This window comes from Phyllopteryx taeniolatus, chromosome 11, assembly GCF_024500385.1.
Source record: "Phyllopteryx taeniolatus isolate TA_2022b chromosome 11, UOR_Ptae_1.2, whole genome shotgun sequence".
NCBI lineage: Eukaryota > Metazoa > Chordata > Actinopteri > Syngnathiformes > Syngnathidae > Phyllopteryx > Phyllopteryx taeniolatus.
The window spans coordinates 27,626,009-27,645,017 of record NC_084512.1 but is presented as its reverse complement, the minus strand read 5'-3'; the positions used below and the strand labels follow the sequence as shown (position 1 = coordinate 27,645,017).

General features: G+C 42.9%; 1 protein-coding gene across 6 annotated transcripts in view; it reads right to left on the bottom strand.

Annotated features, from left to right (window-relative positions):
• The window catches only part of itsn1 (intersectin 1 (SH3 domain protein)), a 39,116-nt gene extending 20,435 nt beyond the window's left edge, over positions 1-18,681 (bottom strand). For 2 of the 6 annotated variants that reach the window (XM_061789346.1, XM_061789350.1), the window contains exons 1-18: positions 18,487-18,681; positions 11,290-11,341; positions 11,021-11,113; positions 10,823-10,886; positions 9,642-9,802; positions 9,370-9,564; positions 8,465-8,540; positions 8,264-8,364; positions 8,112-8,175; positions 7,889-8,026; positions 6,681-6,775; positions 6,052-6,191; positions 5,847-5,969; positions 5,473-5,622; positions 5,199-5,339; positions 5,034-5,121; positions 4,281-4,420; positions 146-270 (exon numbers count right to left, since the gene is read on the bottom strand). In XM_061789346.1, the coding sequence (XP_061645330.1) occupies positions 146-270; positions 4,281-4,420; positions 5,034-5,121; positions 5,199-5,339; positions 5,473-5,622; positions 5,847-5,969; positions 6,052-6,191; positions 6,681-6,775; positions 7,889-8,026; positions 8,112-8,175; positions 8,264-8,364; positions 8,465-8,540; positions 9,370-9,564; positions 9,642-9,802; positions 10,823-10,886; positions 11,021-11,113; positions 11,290-11,317 (1,922 nt within the window). In that variant the 5' untranslated portion in view covers positions 11,318-11,341; positions 18,487-18,681. Of the gene's footprint in view, positions 1-145; positions 271-2,702; positions 2,787-4,280; positions 4,421-5,033; positions 5,122-5,198; positions 5,340-5,472; positions 5,623-5,846; positions 5,970-6,051; positions 6,192-6,680; positions 6,776-7,888; positions 8,027-8,111; positions 8,176-8,263; positions 8,365-8,464; positions 8,541-9,369; positions 9,565-9,641; positions 9,803-10,822; positions 10,887-11,020; positions 11,114-11,289; positions 11,342-17,618; positions 17,674-17,903; positions 17,973-18,486 lie in introns of all 6 variants that reach the window. The other 4 variants (XM_061789349.1, XM_061789347.1, XM_061789352.1 and 1 more) reach the window with 4 other exon arrangements.
• Between the last annotated feature and the right edge of the window lie 328 nt (positions 18,682-19,009).

Below are 19,009 nucleotides of genomic sequence, written 5' to 3'. Positions count from 1 at the left end.
TGCAACACCTAGCTTCGTCCCCCGTTGTCATGGTAAGAAAGATGCACTTACGATTGGCTCAGCAGTATATGGGGCAGGGTGAACTGGCGCTCATATTCAAGGGACAGGGCTACCCCCTAAAAAAGGGGGGTAATTTGAGTCCTACCTGCTTTCCTGCAGATCAGCAGACCTCCTGTCAATAGGCGTGTGCGCGTGCATCATCGAGTGTGCGTCTCCCTGCAGCTCCTTCTGCTTCTGCCTCTGCTGCCGGCTGTGGATCTCCCTCAGCTCCTGTGAGGCGACACGGGAGATACAGGACCCAAGAGTGGTAAGGAGGGAGTGGGATGGGGTTGGCTGGTTGCTACGGGTTACCACTGACAACAGCAACAACAGCAGCAGCAACAACAGCGGCGGCAGCAGCAACAGCAATATGGATTAGTTAGGGTATCAATGTGCAGTTATGACAACCAACTGTGCCGTAAAAAAAAAATAAAATCATCGTTCATTCAAGCAGACTAAACTTGACTTGAGTGAGACGATAACAGTTTTAAAAATCACCCCGAAACAGGAAGTAATGGACACAATGTGCCATGCATACATTTCTGAATACAGTAGACCCCCGCATATTCGCAGTTCGGCATTTGCGAGTTCACCTCGTTGTACATTGTTTTTTTTTTTGGGGGGGGGGGGGGGGGGGGGGGGAACCTAACTACGTCACTCAGAGAAAAATACATTTATTTTTTTACATGAAAAAAAGTCTGAAAATTGTTTTTTTTAATGCAACGGCACGATGGCAAAATACTGTCTACTGTACACGCATGATATTTATTATATTGTAGCGTCGCTTTAATCAAGACAACGAAACTAGTTGTCCGCTCAACCAAACTTCCGTGGTGGAAAGCAGAAGGTTGTTTTTTGTGTAGGCAGAAGTTCCGCCTACACACACACACACACACACACACACACACACACACACACACATTCGCTCATCCAGTCACAAATGTAATTGCAGTCGCGTTGGATTTGTGCTTGACAATCGGCGGGAGAGGACGGTTAGGTTAGTGGTGCCGTTGTGGGCCGCTTTGCCTGCTCACGACACTTTCACCAAACTAGCACTAAACACAGCATCAAGCATTTGAAAAGCTATTAAAGTGTTTTGTGATCACGGCTTGTGATATAGTTATAGTTCAGACGATAAACATGGGCCATTAAAATGACTTTTCAGGGGGCGTCATTTAATCGCAACAATTTGCTGTTCGCAATCGTGGTCGTCCTTATCCACGGCGAAAAACGGGGGCCCGCTGCACACGTGACAAGCACACACACCGAAGCACACTAAAACTCCCTCTGCTCTGACCCTACACCGTCAGATGTAGCATTAATAGTACAAGAACCTCTTTGAGATTAATCAGCTAACACCTCACAACTGCGTACTAATGATCTTAGAGGAGATGGAGAGATCAATGGGCAAAGAAGCAGAAACGATAAGGGGAAGCAAAGAGGTGTCGAAGGGATTTCAAATGGAAATGGTGGCAAAGGTGGATGTTACACTAATACCAAGTACAGAGCACAACTTTCTTGACTTTAAAACCACGTGTTTGCCCTGGATGAGAGGATGTCATCACCTGAAGCGTTACCAACACACAACAAACAAACACACAGCACACCAGGATCAGTGCATGCATGTCAAGCCTCAGCAAAGGCAACACAACCAAAGCAACCTGGAACAACTACATGTTGATGCTATCGCTCCCCTTTTCTACGGTGATGACCAAATTCCCCACGTTAATTATAATATGACCAATGTGGACATACAAACACTGGAAATGTGTTTTGCTGGCTACATAAACACCAATGAGCCTGTGAATAGTTGTTTCAAAAAAGACTTAAAGGACACACATTATGGGAAATTGCTTTTTTTTTTTTTCTTTAAAAAAACACCCATCACCCATTAAGGTAACAAGTAAATCTTGTTCTAATTTATCTCATCTAATTTTAGTAATAATTTATCAAAATTCACACGACTTCGTCGTTAGGTGGGGTGAAGATTTGCCATTTTCAAGCCATCGTGTCAAAGCCAATAATTGATTTTTGTCGGATGCACAGATAAGCAGCATACACTTGATTGCTTCGTGAAGTTGTCGACACAGTGGAATTGTGAGGGGGTATTTGTGTTTGACGATGTGTATGCTGCATGCGCCGCATGCACGGATCTGCACACTGGAGTGTGCCACCAGCGAAAATGCTTTTATTGTCTTTACGGGTGCTTGCTTTGTTTTTCACACTGTGGGCTACTCTTCTGCAAGAGGAACAGGCTTACACAGCGGCAACGCCCTAGCACCAACCCAGTCGTCATGGTAACGAAAGCCGGACTTTCCATTGGCTCGGCGATAGGAAGTTCTGGGAGGCTTAATTAATGAGGTGTAAAGTGGACTGCAATTCTTCATCCTTGGTTTTGATAAAAGTGTGTCACAAACACCTGGGAACGGTTTTAACGAGAAAAAAAATCATAATATGTCTCCTTTAAAAAAAAAAAAAAAAGTTCACACTGCAAATGTTAATGCTCATGACTAGTTGTCCAGTGTAGTAACTTTTTCAAATAACTGTTTTACGCTCTGGCAAGGTCTTTGAAACTATGACTTTTTTTTTTTTATTATACTCATCAATCAGGCCACATCCCAGTCGCAGTACCACCCCAGTCCAACAGCGGCAGTGTGCTCTACCTGTCTCCCTTTCTGCTCGTCGTCAAGCTGGCGTCGCAGGGCTTCTATCCTGGCACAGTGGCTGGCATAGAACTCACACAGAGACTGGCATGGGCAATGGAGCAAAAATAAAAAAATAAAAAATAAAAAAAAAATTAAAAAAAAGGGGGGGACAGTGTGGAAGGGGGAATAAATAAGGAGTAGAAAACAGAAGGAAGGGTTCATTTTGCAAATCTCACAAAAGTTTGACAGAGGGGGCAGAGAGAAGGACACGGATGTGGTGAAGAAGGATTATGAGCCCGAAGAAGAGCAATGTAGCAGTGCGGTGAGTTTGAGGGGGAGTCAAAAGGAAGATGAAGGGAAGCCAGGTCAAACATCAGCCTCTTTTCGTCACAGCAGCATGCGTGTTACTGTGAAGGTCTACTGGCAACATCTATCCACATGTCAACATATATCCACGTTCGATTCGCCATTCAAATAAAAATACAATTGACTGTGATGCTTTCCTCCCTTCATCACAACTGAGTCAACTCCACATCTCTCTGAGCATTTGACAGTAAATGCACCAAATCCTCCATCTTCCTCTCGCAGCTGGTGAAATTAAGGCACCTATGATTCTTCAGCAACAAGCATTAATATGCTACACACCAACACATACACAGCAATATAGATGCATGACAAATCGATGATTAAACTTGTAACAGTGAATTAAATAAGCCAAATGAGGGGGAATGTACATCAACATATTGGGCCAATAATCGCCTAAGTGTTTTTCAAGCTTCAATTAGTATATATTTGGCAGAAACATGCGGGGGAAAAAATCAATAAATAATAGAAATTGGTGATAATGAAATATTTGACTCCCACACAAAGGTTAGGTAAAAGGATTAAGCAAGCTATGTTAAAACTAGTGCAATAACAAAGGTTTGACCTTCACCACAAGATAAACAATTGGGCGTCTTCGGATTATGGTTTTGGCTTTGGAACTTTCATTTTCTTTCCTATCCAAGCGAGATTACCCAGATGTACTTGGGGGAAAGGTTGTTGGAATTCTAAAAATGCTTCGGTAGGGTGTCTCAATGCAATCTTGAAGCCACCTTTAGCATTGATCAACTTTTACGAAAGGAAAGGAGATATTTGCTAGCCATAATCCTTTACGGCAGCAACATTTAAAGCAACGGGCCATCGGCTACGCGAAGACGCTCGAGTTTCACACTGGAGACTTGCGTCAGAAATTCTTGCCGTTGTGCAATGATGTCGGTTAGGAAGAAAGGAGTCGTATTCGTTTTAAACGATGCTGTCTTTTCCTATGTCGGAAATGAGCTGCACCTTTTCTTCTCGCTGTGACCAGATGACCTTTTCCACAAAGGTTGAGGAAAGGTGAGATAAAGGTTACGAGATTTGACTTTCCCCAAGAGGCCCAATGTGTTCATGTTTCGCTGCAGATTTTTCTGAATGGGTAAACACGACAGTATGTACATATGCACATTGTGTAATGTACTGTATTGTCAATAATTCCTTTAATAGAGAGAGAGAGAGAGAGAGACAGACAGATCGATAGACAAACATCAATCCAGAGTTGTTTAATGCTTTGTCTACCTTCAGCTGAGTGTTGAAAGCATCGATCTCCAGCAGCTTGGCCCTCGTTTCCCTCTCCACCGTGTCGAGCTGCTCTTTGAGCTGCTGTCTGCTGGACTCCTTCTGGTCCACGGCCTTCTGCAGTGACGACAGGCTGTCGCCTGGACACGGAAACAAAGTGAGTGCAGGGTTCAGATATTCACCTGCTAAGATAAAAACAAGAAATAAATACTTAACACTACACTACTACAGTTAGAAATCACTGAATGGTTCAGGTCCAGAATGCATTCAAGACATGTTCATGGAATATAAACCCAGTGGGGCTCTGAGATCTGCAGACTCAGGTCAGATAGTGGAGCCCAGAGGTCCAACCAATCACGGTGAGGCAGCATATACCTGTTAGACTGCACGGAAGTGGAATAAGCTTCCAACAGAAGTGAAGTAGGCCCCAAGTGCTAATGTTTTGAAATCAAGGTTCAAAATTATTCTTTTTTTTCCTCATGCTTACGATTGAGCTCTTTTAAAGGACTTTAAAATCATTTTTAAAAAAATCTTTTCTTCCACTCTACGTTGCTTTAGTATGCTGTCATATATTCCTGCACTGTTTTTAAATGTCTTTTGCTCTTTGTTTTGAAATGCTTTTAACAGTTGTACTTTTACTAATGTAAAGCACATTGAGAGTTACCTTGTGTATGAAATGCGGTGTATAAATAGAGCAGCCTTGCCTTGAAAGCGTATATACGGTATTCTCGATGAAAGAAGAACTCAACTCACGGTGCAGGCTGTTCTGTTGAACCTGTTTCAGCTGTTCGTTGAGACTCTGCTTGTCGGGAATGAGACTCCCGAGCCAATGCTGGGAGTCCTGCAGTGACATAAACAAGTGTTAGATGACGCATCGTAATGAAGACAAAAGAACTGCGAGGAGGATTTTGAGCGTACTTGCAGCTGCTGTTGCAACAGCGTAATCTCAGCGATACGAGTCTCCCTGGTCTGGTTGGTCTGCTCCACTTCCCTGCGCTGGGCCGACAGACGGAACCGGACGTCCTTCAGTTTGCCTTCCAACTGGCTCTTCTTGTCGTTCTGTGGAGTGGAAGCAAGCACATGCAGGAGTTGCTCATCTGGCCTAAAAATCCATTAGGCCAAAGCGACACAGTTAGCCGCTATGCTCTTCCCGGTGACCAATTTGCATTTGCCAAGTGTGCCGTCGGATTACCAGAGCCTCCAGTTCAAACTCCAGGGTCTTCTTGCGAGCTTTGAGCAGAACGATGCTCTCCTGCTCTCGGTTCCTCTGAGTCAGAAGCTCCTGGCGACGCTGCCGCTCCCACTCCAGCTGCCTCTGCCGCTCCAGCTCGCGCTTAGCAGCCTGGCCGACGTGCGGACGATACATTAAAGCGGTGATTCCGAACTACTCTTAGTGTGCCACTGTAAATCCTCCATTTTCACTTAATTGGGTCATGTATCCATGCCAGGTACATCTCTACGACTTAGAAGAGTATCAAAAGCAAAATCAACTCAAATTACAGAACATTCGGAGACTACATTAGCATTGACAAATTCCCACGCATGAGGTGTCTTCTTGCATCTGACCTCTCTCCTCTCAATTTCTTTGCGTCTCTCCTCTTCTCTCTGCCTCTCCAGCTCCCTCTGCTTCTCCAACTGCTTGTCCAACTCCTGCTGTCGCCTCCTCTCTTGCTCCAACCTCTCGCGCTCCTGACACACAAAAGCCACTGGCTTGATTTCTTCCACCACCTCTACCTCTCCTTTAATTACAAGCTTCCGTCACGTGACCGACCTTCCTCTCCTGTTCTTCCCTCTCCAGTGCCGCTAGCCTCTCCTGTTCTTTCCTCTGCTGCTCCTGCAGGGCCTGACGTCGCTTCTCCAGCTCCAAGTTCCCTCGCTCAAAATTCTCCCGCTTCTTATCCTCGAACGTGACTGTTGGGCGGCAATAACAAAGTCAATACAAATACATTAGTGTGATGGCTACAGTTCAAAAACACATGTTTACAGACATTAGGAAATGTTGCGTATCAAGCTACGTCTAGTTTGCGAGGCTACAGCTTTAAATTTAATGTCACTTAGTGATGGTCCTTCTTAAGTTGTTCAAATTGGCATTTTACTACGGTGACCCAGTTTTATAAATATAAACCAATGAAATGAAAATCAGTAAGGACGGAAGGAAATTACTGTGCTCATTGTGCACCGTTCCAAACCTCAAAAGCGCGTTTATCGGTTCCGTTGTAAACCGGGCCCACCCTTTGTAATATCACTTAGTCGGGAACTATTCTTTCCACTTTACCATTTGTAAGAAACATCATAAATTGTGGTTAACACTGTTCCACTCCAATCCCGTAGGTGGCGTAATGTTTAAAAACAGGTCACCGTCTGAAAAACAAAATGAAGGCGAGGAAGAGATTACTGCACCTGGGAGTTTCTTGTCCTGGTTGCTCTCCATCTCCTCCTCCACCTCCTCGGGGACGCTCTTCTGGTCCGACTGAATGCTGTCGCTTCGCACACGCCTGAAACGCGCATAGCAACACAAAAGGCGCCTCAGTGTTGTTGTTGTTGTTGTTGTTGTGTCACATGTATGTACACATAACAACAGATAATCCTATTTTAGAAAGTGGGAGGATCGAGGCAAAGAGTCCTGAGATTTTGACAGGTAACAGACTGAAAGAGACCAAGGACGAGGGCGATATCTCAGCAGTTCAAAAATTGGCTTCTCCGGAACCTCCAGGGGTCTGTGAACAGTAGCATGAGGTCCACCAAATAATCTTTAGTTAGTTATTATGCTGTATCATTAAAAAAAAAAAATTTAAAAATGCAAACCTACATATGGGGTATAATAAAACAAAAATTACGCTAATTACCTCTCCCTAATTTAGCTTTGGACAAATTAAAAGATCTGATATAATTTTGATATATCTTTATTTAATTCTGACACCACTGCATGAATAGTTGTTGTTTTTTAAATATCATAAAAGGCATAATATTACAATAAAGTTATACATTTTTGTATTCATTTGTTAAATTATGAATTAATAATAACCATTGCTTTTAACATAATCTTTTCATGGAAAAATACGGCTATTCTCATAGGATTACGACTTTTTATCGTGACAAAATTTGTTTTTGTCTAATATAAGATTCATGTATTTTTTCATTTATAATACAACTTTATTCCCCCAAAAAACTTTTTCTCTAAAACATGACTGTTATAATAATTTTATGACTTTTTTCTGAAAAACTAATTGCTATGGCATTTACAGGTACACATGGTATTTCAGTTTAATTAGCGTTAGGATTATGAGGACGTCCTCGGAAAAGTACAACTTTACTTTCATGAGATTACAACTTTTTATCGCAACAAAATATGGTATTGTTCTTACTTAGTACCATAGGATTACAAATTTGTTCTTAAAAAAATAACTTTTTTCTTGTAAGAACGTTTGTCTCCAAAAATATGAATTTGTCATTGTAACTTTTATTTTAAATAGGAAACTTTTTAATTCCTATGGCATCATAGTTATGTTTAATTGGCGTGAGGATCATGAGGGGAGGTCCTTGGAAAAATGTCTCCCCCGCAAGGTGTGCTGGGACCCCGAAAATATGAGAACACTTGTGAGATGCACCTGAATGTAGGAGGGATATAATCTGGCAGGAGCACAGGGGGCAGAGGCAGGCCGGACATGGCCATGTCTATGAGGTGCATGGCCAAGATGAACTCCTCTGCCGTCAGCTTCCCATCCTGGTCGATGTCTGACAGGCTCCTGTCAACGGAAGACATTTTACGCTCGAGTTATTAGCGGGCCGGGTTGGATTTGAGATTGAATAGTAGAATTTTGAAGTGCTGACCATATTGAGGCTAGCTGGCCCTGGGGAAGACTGGACTGCATGAGGATGGTGCGCGCCTGCGGACCTGACCGACACAAATGGGGGAAATGTAAATCAACGGAAATGCTTGAGGCTCACACGAAGGACATTTTCGTAGGTGTGGTTGAGCTTACCTGTCAGGTGGCCGCTCATCATCTTGTCGTGAGAGTTAAACAGCTGCCTGTACTTGAGCCTCGACGACTGAGGGACGGCCCAGTCGACGGGGGGCTGACCACTGCGACGACAAAGACATGACAAGACAGATTAACGATGTTTTTATTACATCCCATGAATGTACGGGAAGGTAAACTGGTCAGACATTTGCAGCGACTTACCCGCTGACATCAAACGACGGACCCTTCTGCAATTTGACGCTGGAACGGTTGAAGGAGGCCGTGTTGATCGAAGAAGCTGTGGGTGTTAAAAAGGACTTATTATGTTAGATCGTGTTTTACAGTCTTTTTGCAGTCTGGCAAAATTCACTACGACTCACTCACTGACACGTTTCCAAAAACAGGCAGCTAACAGAAGATTTCATTGGTTGTGTAAGTTTGCACTTCATGGGTGGGCGGACACTCGAGAGAGTCCATCCATCCATTTTCTGAGCCGCTTCTCCTCACTAGGGTCGCGGGCGTGCTGGAGCCTATCCCAGCTGTCATCGGGCAGGAGGCGGGGTACACCCTGAACTGGTTGCCAGCCAATCGCAGGGCACATAGGAACAAACAACCATTCGCACTCGCAGTCATGCCTACGGGCAATTTAGAGTCTCCAATTCATGCATGTTTTTGGGATGTGGGAGGAAACCGGAGTACCCGGAGAAAACCCACGCAGGCACGGGGAGAACATGCAAACTCCACACAGGCGGGGCCGGGGATTGAACCCGGGTCCTCAGAACTGTGAGGCTGACGCTCTAAACTCGAGAGAGTCAACTATTTGTATACAATCACTTAATGCTGAAATATTTTTGTAATGTTTTCTTTCTTGGCATCATTTGTTTTTTTATATCACAAAAACCTGGCATTTGAACAGGGATGTGTAGACTTTTTATATCGACTGTATATGATACTAGAGAAAAGCCCTTACGTGTTATTTTTACTCTGGTTAGATTAAAGGAAAAGTTTAAGACACGATGAAAACATCTGCAGACTGTCTAAAATATAAATACAGCGCGTGTATTATGTGTAAACACAAGCTTAAAGAACTGGGATCACGTCAGGGCGGGTGCCGGTGAATGTGTTACCTGGGTGGGAGAAGCCTGGGATGGGTTGCATCATGCCCGTGGTAGGGGCTCCGTTGGCCATGGGCGGCGGGAGGGGAGGCGGCGCCGCTGAGACCAGAGGCGGCGACACCCCAACGGGTAGAGGAGGGAGCGGGAGCGGGGGCAGGCCCGGCAGAGCAGTACCGATGGGCGCCATGGAGGGCATGGGGGGCATGCCTGGAAATGGGAAAAGAGACACAGAGCTAACCGAACAGATCGACGATTCGTGATCTCCATCTGCAGGTGAGCCTTACCGAAGGCAGCTTGCGGGGGTAAAGACAGAGGGGGCTGTTTCATACTGGGGGGTAACGCGGGAGGAAGCGGGTGACCCTGGAGTTTAAGCTTGATGAGCTTCATGGCGATGGAGAACTCGTGAATGTCCATGCGGCCGTCACTGTTCATGTCGGCCAGAGCCCTGGAAGAACAACAAATGTACGTTGGCGACGGTTCTGCAGGAAGGGGCGCGTTTATTGAGCTCGAGTCCACAAACACTCACACACACACACACGTTTTAAAATGACAGCGTTCCAATACAGGAATACAAAATGTATGTGCTTTTGACTAACAGCTGGTCCTATAAACTGGAGCTGCAGCAATCGAATATTTTTAGACGAGTATTCTTCCGATTATTCCATAGTCTAAAAATTAAATAATACCAATACAAAATATGCATGTGAGGTCCAGGTATTAACTTTGTCTACTTTGGGATGCCACTCTCATGTTCTACACTGTAGCATCTGTGACTTTAAGTGCGTGTGACTGCGACTTTAAAAGGCGGGACCTGGCCTGGTGAGTGCCGTGGGAGTCTGCGAATAGGAGTGTAGAGTTGGTTGCTGCGAGCTCAGGTTAGCGGCTGGCTGTGAACTGGCTAACCGTTAGCAAGTAGTCTGCATGTTGAGTGACTGGGCGTCAGCTGTGGCCGTAGCAGCTCGTGTATGAATGTGCTTATTACGTGTTTATTTTGTTACCGTTTGTTCAATAAAGCGACTGAAAGTGCATTAGCAGCTACATCTATCCTTGACCACTTGTGGGGGGCATTAAAACCATAACTGTGAAGCTTTGTGAGATTTGACTTACACGATTTTTTGTAACTGAGTTATTCGTGTTATTCGATTGATTGTTTTAGCCCTAGTTCAAAGCTCAAATTAAACTCTTAGCCGTCTTTTTTGAATACATAAATAGTTAAATAATAAATATTGTTTTTCGGCCCCCCTATGACATCTCAAGCATTATTATAAACACTATATTTGAATGTCATCAAGAAAAAACTGCACACAAAAAAAATAAAAAAATAAAAAAATAATTAAAATCTCTGCGGAGGACAAGAAAGGATACAATCGTATTTTTAATAGTGGGTCAACCACTCGTATGTTGCAATTATGAACATAGTGACTGGTGACTCAAGAATTTCATCTGATTCTGTGAGCTGACTCACCAGATTTGGGCCAGGATGGGCGGTGGCAGTCCGGACTGCAGGAAGAAGTTCCTCGCCTGATCCCCTGAAAATGTCAACACGTACGCACAGAGGAAGTGAGTACACAGGAGGACACGTGATCATTGCACAATGGACGACCTTGAAAGTTTTGCGGAATTAAATGCATGTGGCTTCAGAACATAAGAGGGCGACGATTACCCGTGATGTAACCCCCCGCGGTGGGAGAGAGGCTGTGAAACTGCTGGTCATGTTTGGCTCTCTCATCCACCGAAATCAGGAACACGTCCGGACCTGAGAACCCCCCCAAACACACACGCACACACATATAGGAGAGAAAAGGGGACGCAGGGCGACGGGGAAGAAAAAGGGAAGGTATGAGGAGAATGCATTCGTCATGGGTTTTCACTTCCCGTGGAGAGGATTCGTTTGGAGGGACGGCAAGACGATAGGGTGTTTCGTTTACTGACCCGCGAATGTGGTGGGGAACTGTGCCATGGTTCACTCAATCTTCTTTAGAACCTGAAAAAATACCAAAGAAAGCAGCTTGTTTTTGTACGAGGAATGCCATTGCGCATCATCGCACTCACACAAATTTTGGTTTATTGCACATGAAGATATAAGAACTTCATATAGGTAGGCAAAGTATGGCCCGTACAGACTATTCCAAAATGAATGGTATCGTTTATGTGCATAAATCTAGAATATACAGTAGATGCAATTAGTCATTCACCATAATAGAAAAGAAATCCTGCCACGTATTAATTAAAACTCCCGCACACGCCTAGTAAGGCAATGACACAACCTTGTGCGTGAGCGTGTGCGCGAGTGTGGCATAACTCTTGCACGATTAGGTATGTTAATCAGATCCAGAACTGGCAACGCCCACTTTGCACCCCCCCCCCCCCCCAAAACGAGGCCACTCAAGCCAGCAAACGCTGCAAAAACATGAACCTAACCCGCTGCAACTTTGTACAAGTGCAGTGCAGTTACCCAAAAAAACAAAACAAAAAAAAAAAAAAAACAAAAAAAAAAAAACAGTTAACACTAAAATGCTCACGATATCAAGAAAATCAACACTGCTGCTGTATTATAGGCCTATGGAGGTGTGTGTTACTGGGCGACTGTCTATCATCAGAGCTGGAGGACAAAGTAACCAGCTTAAGTGGGTCAGAGGGACAAAACACACGCACACCAACACGCACACAAATACACACACGATTACAGTTGCGAGAGTGAGCAGCAGTGAAGTAGTCGGATGACTACAGCAGAAGGTTTCTCGGTTCTCAGGCTTTCAAGTGAATATTCAAATTGCGGCGGTGGCTGGAACACACTAACATGCGCAAGGGAAAACGATCCAGCTTGTACTACATAGCGATATACGAGATTAAATATACAAATAATAATTAATAATAAAAAGAAACAAAATATTTTACAATCAGGTTCGTTTCGACTCGTATACAACACAAACAAAAGGAATTTGCCATGGTTTGCTGTGGGAAGTACAAAATGTAACATTAAAAATACACAACAATAACATAAAATACAATAATCTCGATAGCAACACAACTACTACACAGGCAATTAAAACTCAATGCACTATAAAGTGGATACAAAACAATAACAGCATGTGCATTGAATTAAAAAGTTGACTGAACTGTAATTTACACTAAGAAACAAGACTAATATTTATTATTATATTATGTATATATTATGCACATATTATTCACATTGCACTTAACACTGTAAATACTCCAATTCATCATATCTATTAGGCTTGTTTGACAATTTTTTTATGTTAGTTTTCTTTTTCTTTTTTCATCTAAAATTAGATTTTCAGTTCTTGATGTGTGCAATTATTTTCTGTGTGCATTTCCCTGGCAGGCTGCTAAACTGCATTTCACTGATATTTACAGTAGGCGATTATTTGAATAAATCCCATAATTCGATTTTTTTTTAAAAAAGTGGACGCAAAATCTTTACCTCATTGCTTTCCCGGGATTATTTTTCCACATGGACTAATGTTACTGCAGACGTATGCACCGCTCATTGTAGAAACAAGGTGGCGCCATGGCGCCGACCCAGGACGAAACATTCCGAAGAACATCCAAAGTTCGAAATTATTTCATGCCTAAAAAGGGAGATAAAGTGCAATCTGTCTACTGCACAGCAGAACTGTCTTACACATGTCTACGATCACCGACACAAGGTAACGTAAACATCATTAGCTAATTTATTAGCCTACCCCCGCCACTTAGAAGAACATATTGTAATGCATCCAACAAGTGGTCAAGGATAGACACAGCAGTCGGTGCACCTTCAATCACTTTACTGGACAAAGAAAATACAATAAAAAAATGAGCACATTCTACGGCTCAGTCACTCAACACGCACACTGGCTAACGGTTAGCCAGTTATCAGCCAGCCGCTAGCCTGAGCCAACAACACTAACGACACTCTCATTCGCTGACGCCTGCGTCGCTCACCAGTCATACCTGCACCTCACATCACTTTCTTATTGTACTATGTGTTGGGTTTGTTATCTAATAATGCAAAATATGTTTTATCCGTTTACTTAATCGAAGGGATAATTGATAGAATACTTTTGTTTTAAAAATATTCTATAGCTCCAAACCTAACAGTGAATGGATTTTATATCATCTTCTCAAGTTACACTCCATTACTTCTGCTTTCATTATTTCACACCTTTTTTCTGTCCAATGAAATTTGTTTTTTCTTTGTATCTGAATCACCAAGAACATTTTTGTCGCGTGTCTTGATAAAACCAAAAACCTGTATAACATCAACTCGCCAACAGTGAGTAAGAGAATATCTGAACAAAACCTGTGCGGTTTATATCAATTTATCATACAACATATAAAGAAGCCGTGTAAATCGTGTATCCTACTGTGTTTAGTATATAGCCATAGTCCTGTCAGAGCTAATGATTGAAAAATATTCATCAGCGCTTTGTGTCGGCCATATTTCTTTTGTGTGTGTGGAGTCGCCGAGGTTGTTTTGATGGGATTAGTCGGGATAATTAGAGCATGGGGATGGAGGCCGGAATGCTGTTATCAAGGCTTGTGGCAGATGCCTGTTTAAACCAATCACACACACACACACACACACAGAAGAACATGACACAGATTAAAGTTCAGACTCATTCTTTGCCCTGATGACCCCTCTTAAATGCAAATATTTATGGGTCGAAGAACTGATAATGACACTGATACCCTGGAAAGTCACGTCGCAGGAAAAACAGCGGGCAAGCTGTCGTTATTAAAAGATCAACAAGGACGCCGCATTGATTTAAAACGGCCAAGTAGTTTGCAAAAGGGAACCAAAGAGTGTTTTCCCACAGCCACCAATGTTGTTTGGTTTAATCGGCGAGGCCGTTCCTGTGTCGGCTCTCAAAAATAATATCCACCAAATCCAAGTTGTTCTACTTTCAAAACAAAAAGCGTTTTTCACCATAGGGAATAACGGATGCACTGAGAGAGAAAAAAATATATATAATAAAAAAAATTAAAAAGTCCTTTGAATTAACTTAATTTGAACATGTACATCGGTTGCACATAAAGATGATTCTGATATCATACCCCCCACTTTTCACTCGTAAAAATATTATTGTAGCATAATTACACTCTATTTTATTACTTACTATATACAGTTGTGCCTTCAGATACCAGTGACCCGATTTTGTGTTTTTTTTCAAGAAACGAGCCGCCTTTCGGCTGATTTCTTGCTTTGACTTGCGAGCAAAAAAATAATAATAATAATGTTCTGTATGGTGGCATTGAACTCAACTCAACTTACTTTAGAATAAGCAACAGTTTGGCAGATAGAGAAGAAATTCTTCATAAAAGAGGCTTCAAGCTGTTTAATGCTACTACTCCCAGCTGAAGTTGATTGTCAAACTGAAGACAAAAAAAAACAAAGCAAAGCTAATTTATATTGTGCATTTATTACACAAGGTAACTCAGGGTGCTTTACATGATTAAAAGCATTTAAAAACAAAGCAAAAAACAGCTCCAACATAAACAAAGACAAAATAAAATACAATTAAAACAGCGTACAGTGCAAGGAAGATCATTTAAAAGTGGAAATGCTCAAAAAAAGTATGAGAAAAAAAGAAGTTTTTAACCTGGATTTCAAAACATTTACACTTGGGGATGACATCACTTCTGTTGGGAACTTATTCCATTTGTGTGCAACAATCACATTTTGTGTATTTAAAACAACCACATAACTTTGCCTTAAGGTCTTCTAGCGTAACGCTAACACATAATGGGAAACGGCTTAGACAGGCTAACCAAAACGACTAGCATCTATGTGGCGATGCGCTTTACGCAACGGATATTTGAATACAAATGTTGCACAACACATGGAGACAGACACAGAGAACAACACTAACAGGCATAGATCCTTCATCATCTGCAAAAAACAAAACAAAAAAAACACTAATATAACGACAGCTTCCAAAATCATTTACAGTAGTTGTGAAACTCCTCTATGGTTGTGTCTGCATGACTGTATTATACTGGCCCCTGGTGGCCAAGTCAAACATGCCACACGGAGCCCAAATGAATTAGCCATGATGCACGAACGGTTTATTCTTTATATTCTCTTTAATTATATGATTACTATATCGCTTAATAATTCCCAATATTAAAGAGTGCTATTTTCATTCACTAAAAACACATTACTAAAATTTTTGTTGGGATTCTTGGGGAGGCTGGAATAGATTAAAGGCATTTCCATGTATTGCCAGACGCTTTTCTATGGCAGAAAGTTCAACTTCGGTCCTCATTACACTTACACTTTGTGCCACCACCCCTCTACGGTGGCATCACAAAAAGTCAAAGAAAAAGCAAAACACAGTTACTCCTCGACATGGTCGTCTCGGGTGTCGGTCTGAGCCGTTCGACTGAACCCCAAAGTTTGCTACTTTTGGGGTCGGGTTTGTTCTTGGAGCTCACCCTGCACACAAGAGGAGATGCTGTACAGCACATGCTGGGCCCGACTAATGTGACATGACGCCCGCTGCATTAGCATATTAGCTCTTGACAAAGCACAATGACACTCAGAACACACACCGACACTCGCGTCTCACTTTGCTCCCACCCGGTGACACACGGCACCACATTCTTATCACACTGCTGTTAAGTGCTGCTGTCATACATGCATGGGAGCAGCCTCCATTTGCCACCTCCACCTTAATGCATTATCTGCTCACCACAGGCCACCATTTTATGTGAAAGAAGACCTACAGTGAACTGTGTCTTTATGGCAGGGGATACGTTTCAGACCCACCCACAATAGGTGAAAAGCTGGGATAGAGATCATAAAAAAAAAAACTTTTAAAGATTTACCCCTTCTACATGCTTGTTTAAGCACATTTAAATGTATGAAATCACAATTAAAATAGGCCTTTTAAATACATTGTAAACATATCTGAACACAAAAATACTAATTGCAAGCATAAAATATATACAAAATAGTGTACGTATTGTACTGTCTGTGTACGTGCATGTGCCTTTAAGAGGCGGGGCCTGGTGGGGTACTGTATAACATCGGCATGTGAGAGTCTGGGCGTGAGCTGTGGCTGACAGCAGCTCCTGCATGCATACGTGTGCTCATTGTCTTTGTGTTTTACTGTTCTCCCAGCGTTCAATAAACGTCTGAAAATTGCATCGTGACTGTGCCTCTGCTTTCTCACACGCGAGGGCATTACAGTAAGCAAGACAATGTAAAAAAAAAAAAAAAAAAAAAAAAAAAAAAAAAAAATACTAGGGATCATGAAACGGTATAATCAAAGAAAAACGATTAATGTGCAGCAAAGGCGGACGTGACTGAGGACAGCATGCGCAAGTTAAAGGAGGAAGGGTGCGCGTGAAAGAGGACGCTAAAGGCACGTCCCCAGTAGGTATACACTGCCGGGGTGTGCATTGTGCAAAACAACATCGGTTTGGCTAAGACCCCAGAAAATGGCACCTACGAAGAGATACGCTTATGGATTGTGGATGCCTGGCCTAACGTATCTGCTTTGACTGTTGTCCGAGCTTTCGCGAAAGCCGGCGTCATTGCTGAACAGCCCCCGGTCAACGAGACTGACTCCGACAATGACGAGGGGGAACCCGGCGTGTTTGATGGAGAACTTGCCCAGCTGTTCATTTCAGATACTGAAGATGAGGACTTTGGTGGATTTGTGGATGAGGATTGATCAAAAAATAACGTGTTTACATTGTTAAATACGTCAATAAAGTACAACCGAACTCAGTTTTGCTCCCACTGACTTTTTAAAAACATACGCTAGCATGTTTTAAGCTAGCGTGTGTTTTACCCTGCCTGCGCCCAATAATACGGTGCACCTTATGTATGTGTTAAATACAGAAATAGACCCCGTAACTGAGACTGCACTTTTTAATACGGTGCGTCTTATGGTCATGAAAATACGGTAAGTTATTTTTAAAGTTGAGTTTTGACACTTAAAGTAAATACAACGTTTAGAAAGTCAATGAATAATCGGGTTTACGAACCGTGATTTCCATATCAATCAAAATAGTCGCGATCATTGCTCTTTCCATAATCGCCCAGCCCTGGCGAACGCCCATAAAGATTCCATTGCACTTGGGGATGCAGCATTTCATCACCAAGTCACCGAAATACACGCCAAATAATGTAGCGGTGTGGTGCGTGGCATCGGCAAACACGAATATCCCCCCACAACCTATGTTGACAACTTAGCTGAGCATGATTCTAAGAATTTAAGCTGCACTAACGCTGCAGCTCTGCTTACCTTTTGGCTTTGACATGGATAGTCTCACTCTCCAGTCAATCATGGGCCACATATACTGTAGACAAACAAGCATTAAGACTTTAGAGATTTATTCACATTCCGCTACCGTGCGTCTTATGGTCATGAAAATACGGTAAGTTATTTTTAAGACTGGAACCGTTCGTCAACGTTCCCAAATGTATCCTTGAATATGCTTTGTGAGCTACATGCATGTACTTATACATAACCTGGAAGCCCAAAACACAGCTCCAAACAGTAACCTTTTTTTTAAGCATCAATCGTTACCATAGGAACCGCTCCACGCTGACATTTTGCTCGTGTTTCCAATCCAGGAGGCTGAAAGTGACTCTTCCCCTAATGCAGACATGTTTAGTGACATCAGACATTCAATCTTTATTTAATGTGACATTTCCACACACCGGTATTTTCTTATGCAACGATTTCAGGGGATGGGCAGCCTTGACTAGCATCCAGCTAAGGTTGAAGCTAATGGGGAAATCATTCGTCATTATCTGATTCATCATCTAGCGTGTGAGCAAAAGAGGCTGATTTGGAGCAGAAATGCCGGCCGAGTGTTCGCGTGAGGTCAACGACAGGCGCTGCGAGAAGATGCAGTGATTTCACGTTAGCATGGCAGCGGCTAACACTTCGGCAGGGAAACCGTGCTGAACATCTGTCATCTTGTCATCGCATTGAGCGCAATTACACGCCGGCGACGTTGCACTTCCTCGGGGCGCGGCGAGCGAACGAATGAGACGAGACGTCAACGCGGACGGAGCCTTTAGCATCGAGGCTAACGCGGAGCTAACGTCAGCCCGCTCAGCCAGGGGACATTCTTTCGCATCGCATCCGAAACAAGTCCGCTTACCTCGTCGTACCGCCTCCATGCTGAAATACTGCACAAAGTCGCTTCTTCCCTCAACTTGACGAAGTTGGCGTCCCCGAATCGCCTTGTTTTAGTTCCAAACGCCGCCCCCCCCGCCCCCCAGTCTTTCTTCCTCCTGTGATTCTCCTCCGGTGCTGCTTCCGAAATCCCGACCGAGCGCCCGAGTGCGAGGCGAGCAGGGATTCTTGGGAAAATGGGAGGGGGTGACGTCGGTAAAGTATCGCGAGATTTGACAAAGGATCAAAACTGCGGCCATGTAATCTCGCGATGGATTTGTGCGTACCTCGTGATTTTTTAAAAAATCTTTTTTTTTTTATTACATTTTTCTTGACAATATTTTGCTTCAGTTTGGCATTTAAAATGTTTGCATAATAACTGATCACAGTGATTGTATTTTAAGGCACAATACTTCAAATCACAGATATTTGGAACTGAAAAATATTGTGTTGCACTTTAAAATTGAATCAATTCCATCATAATAATTCTCAAAATGAAATGTTTTTTA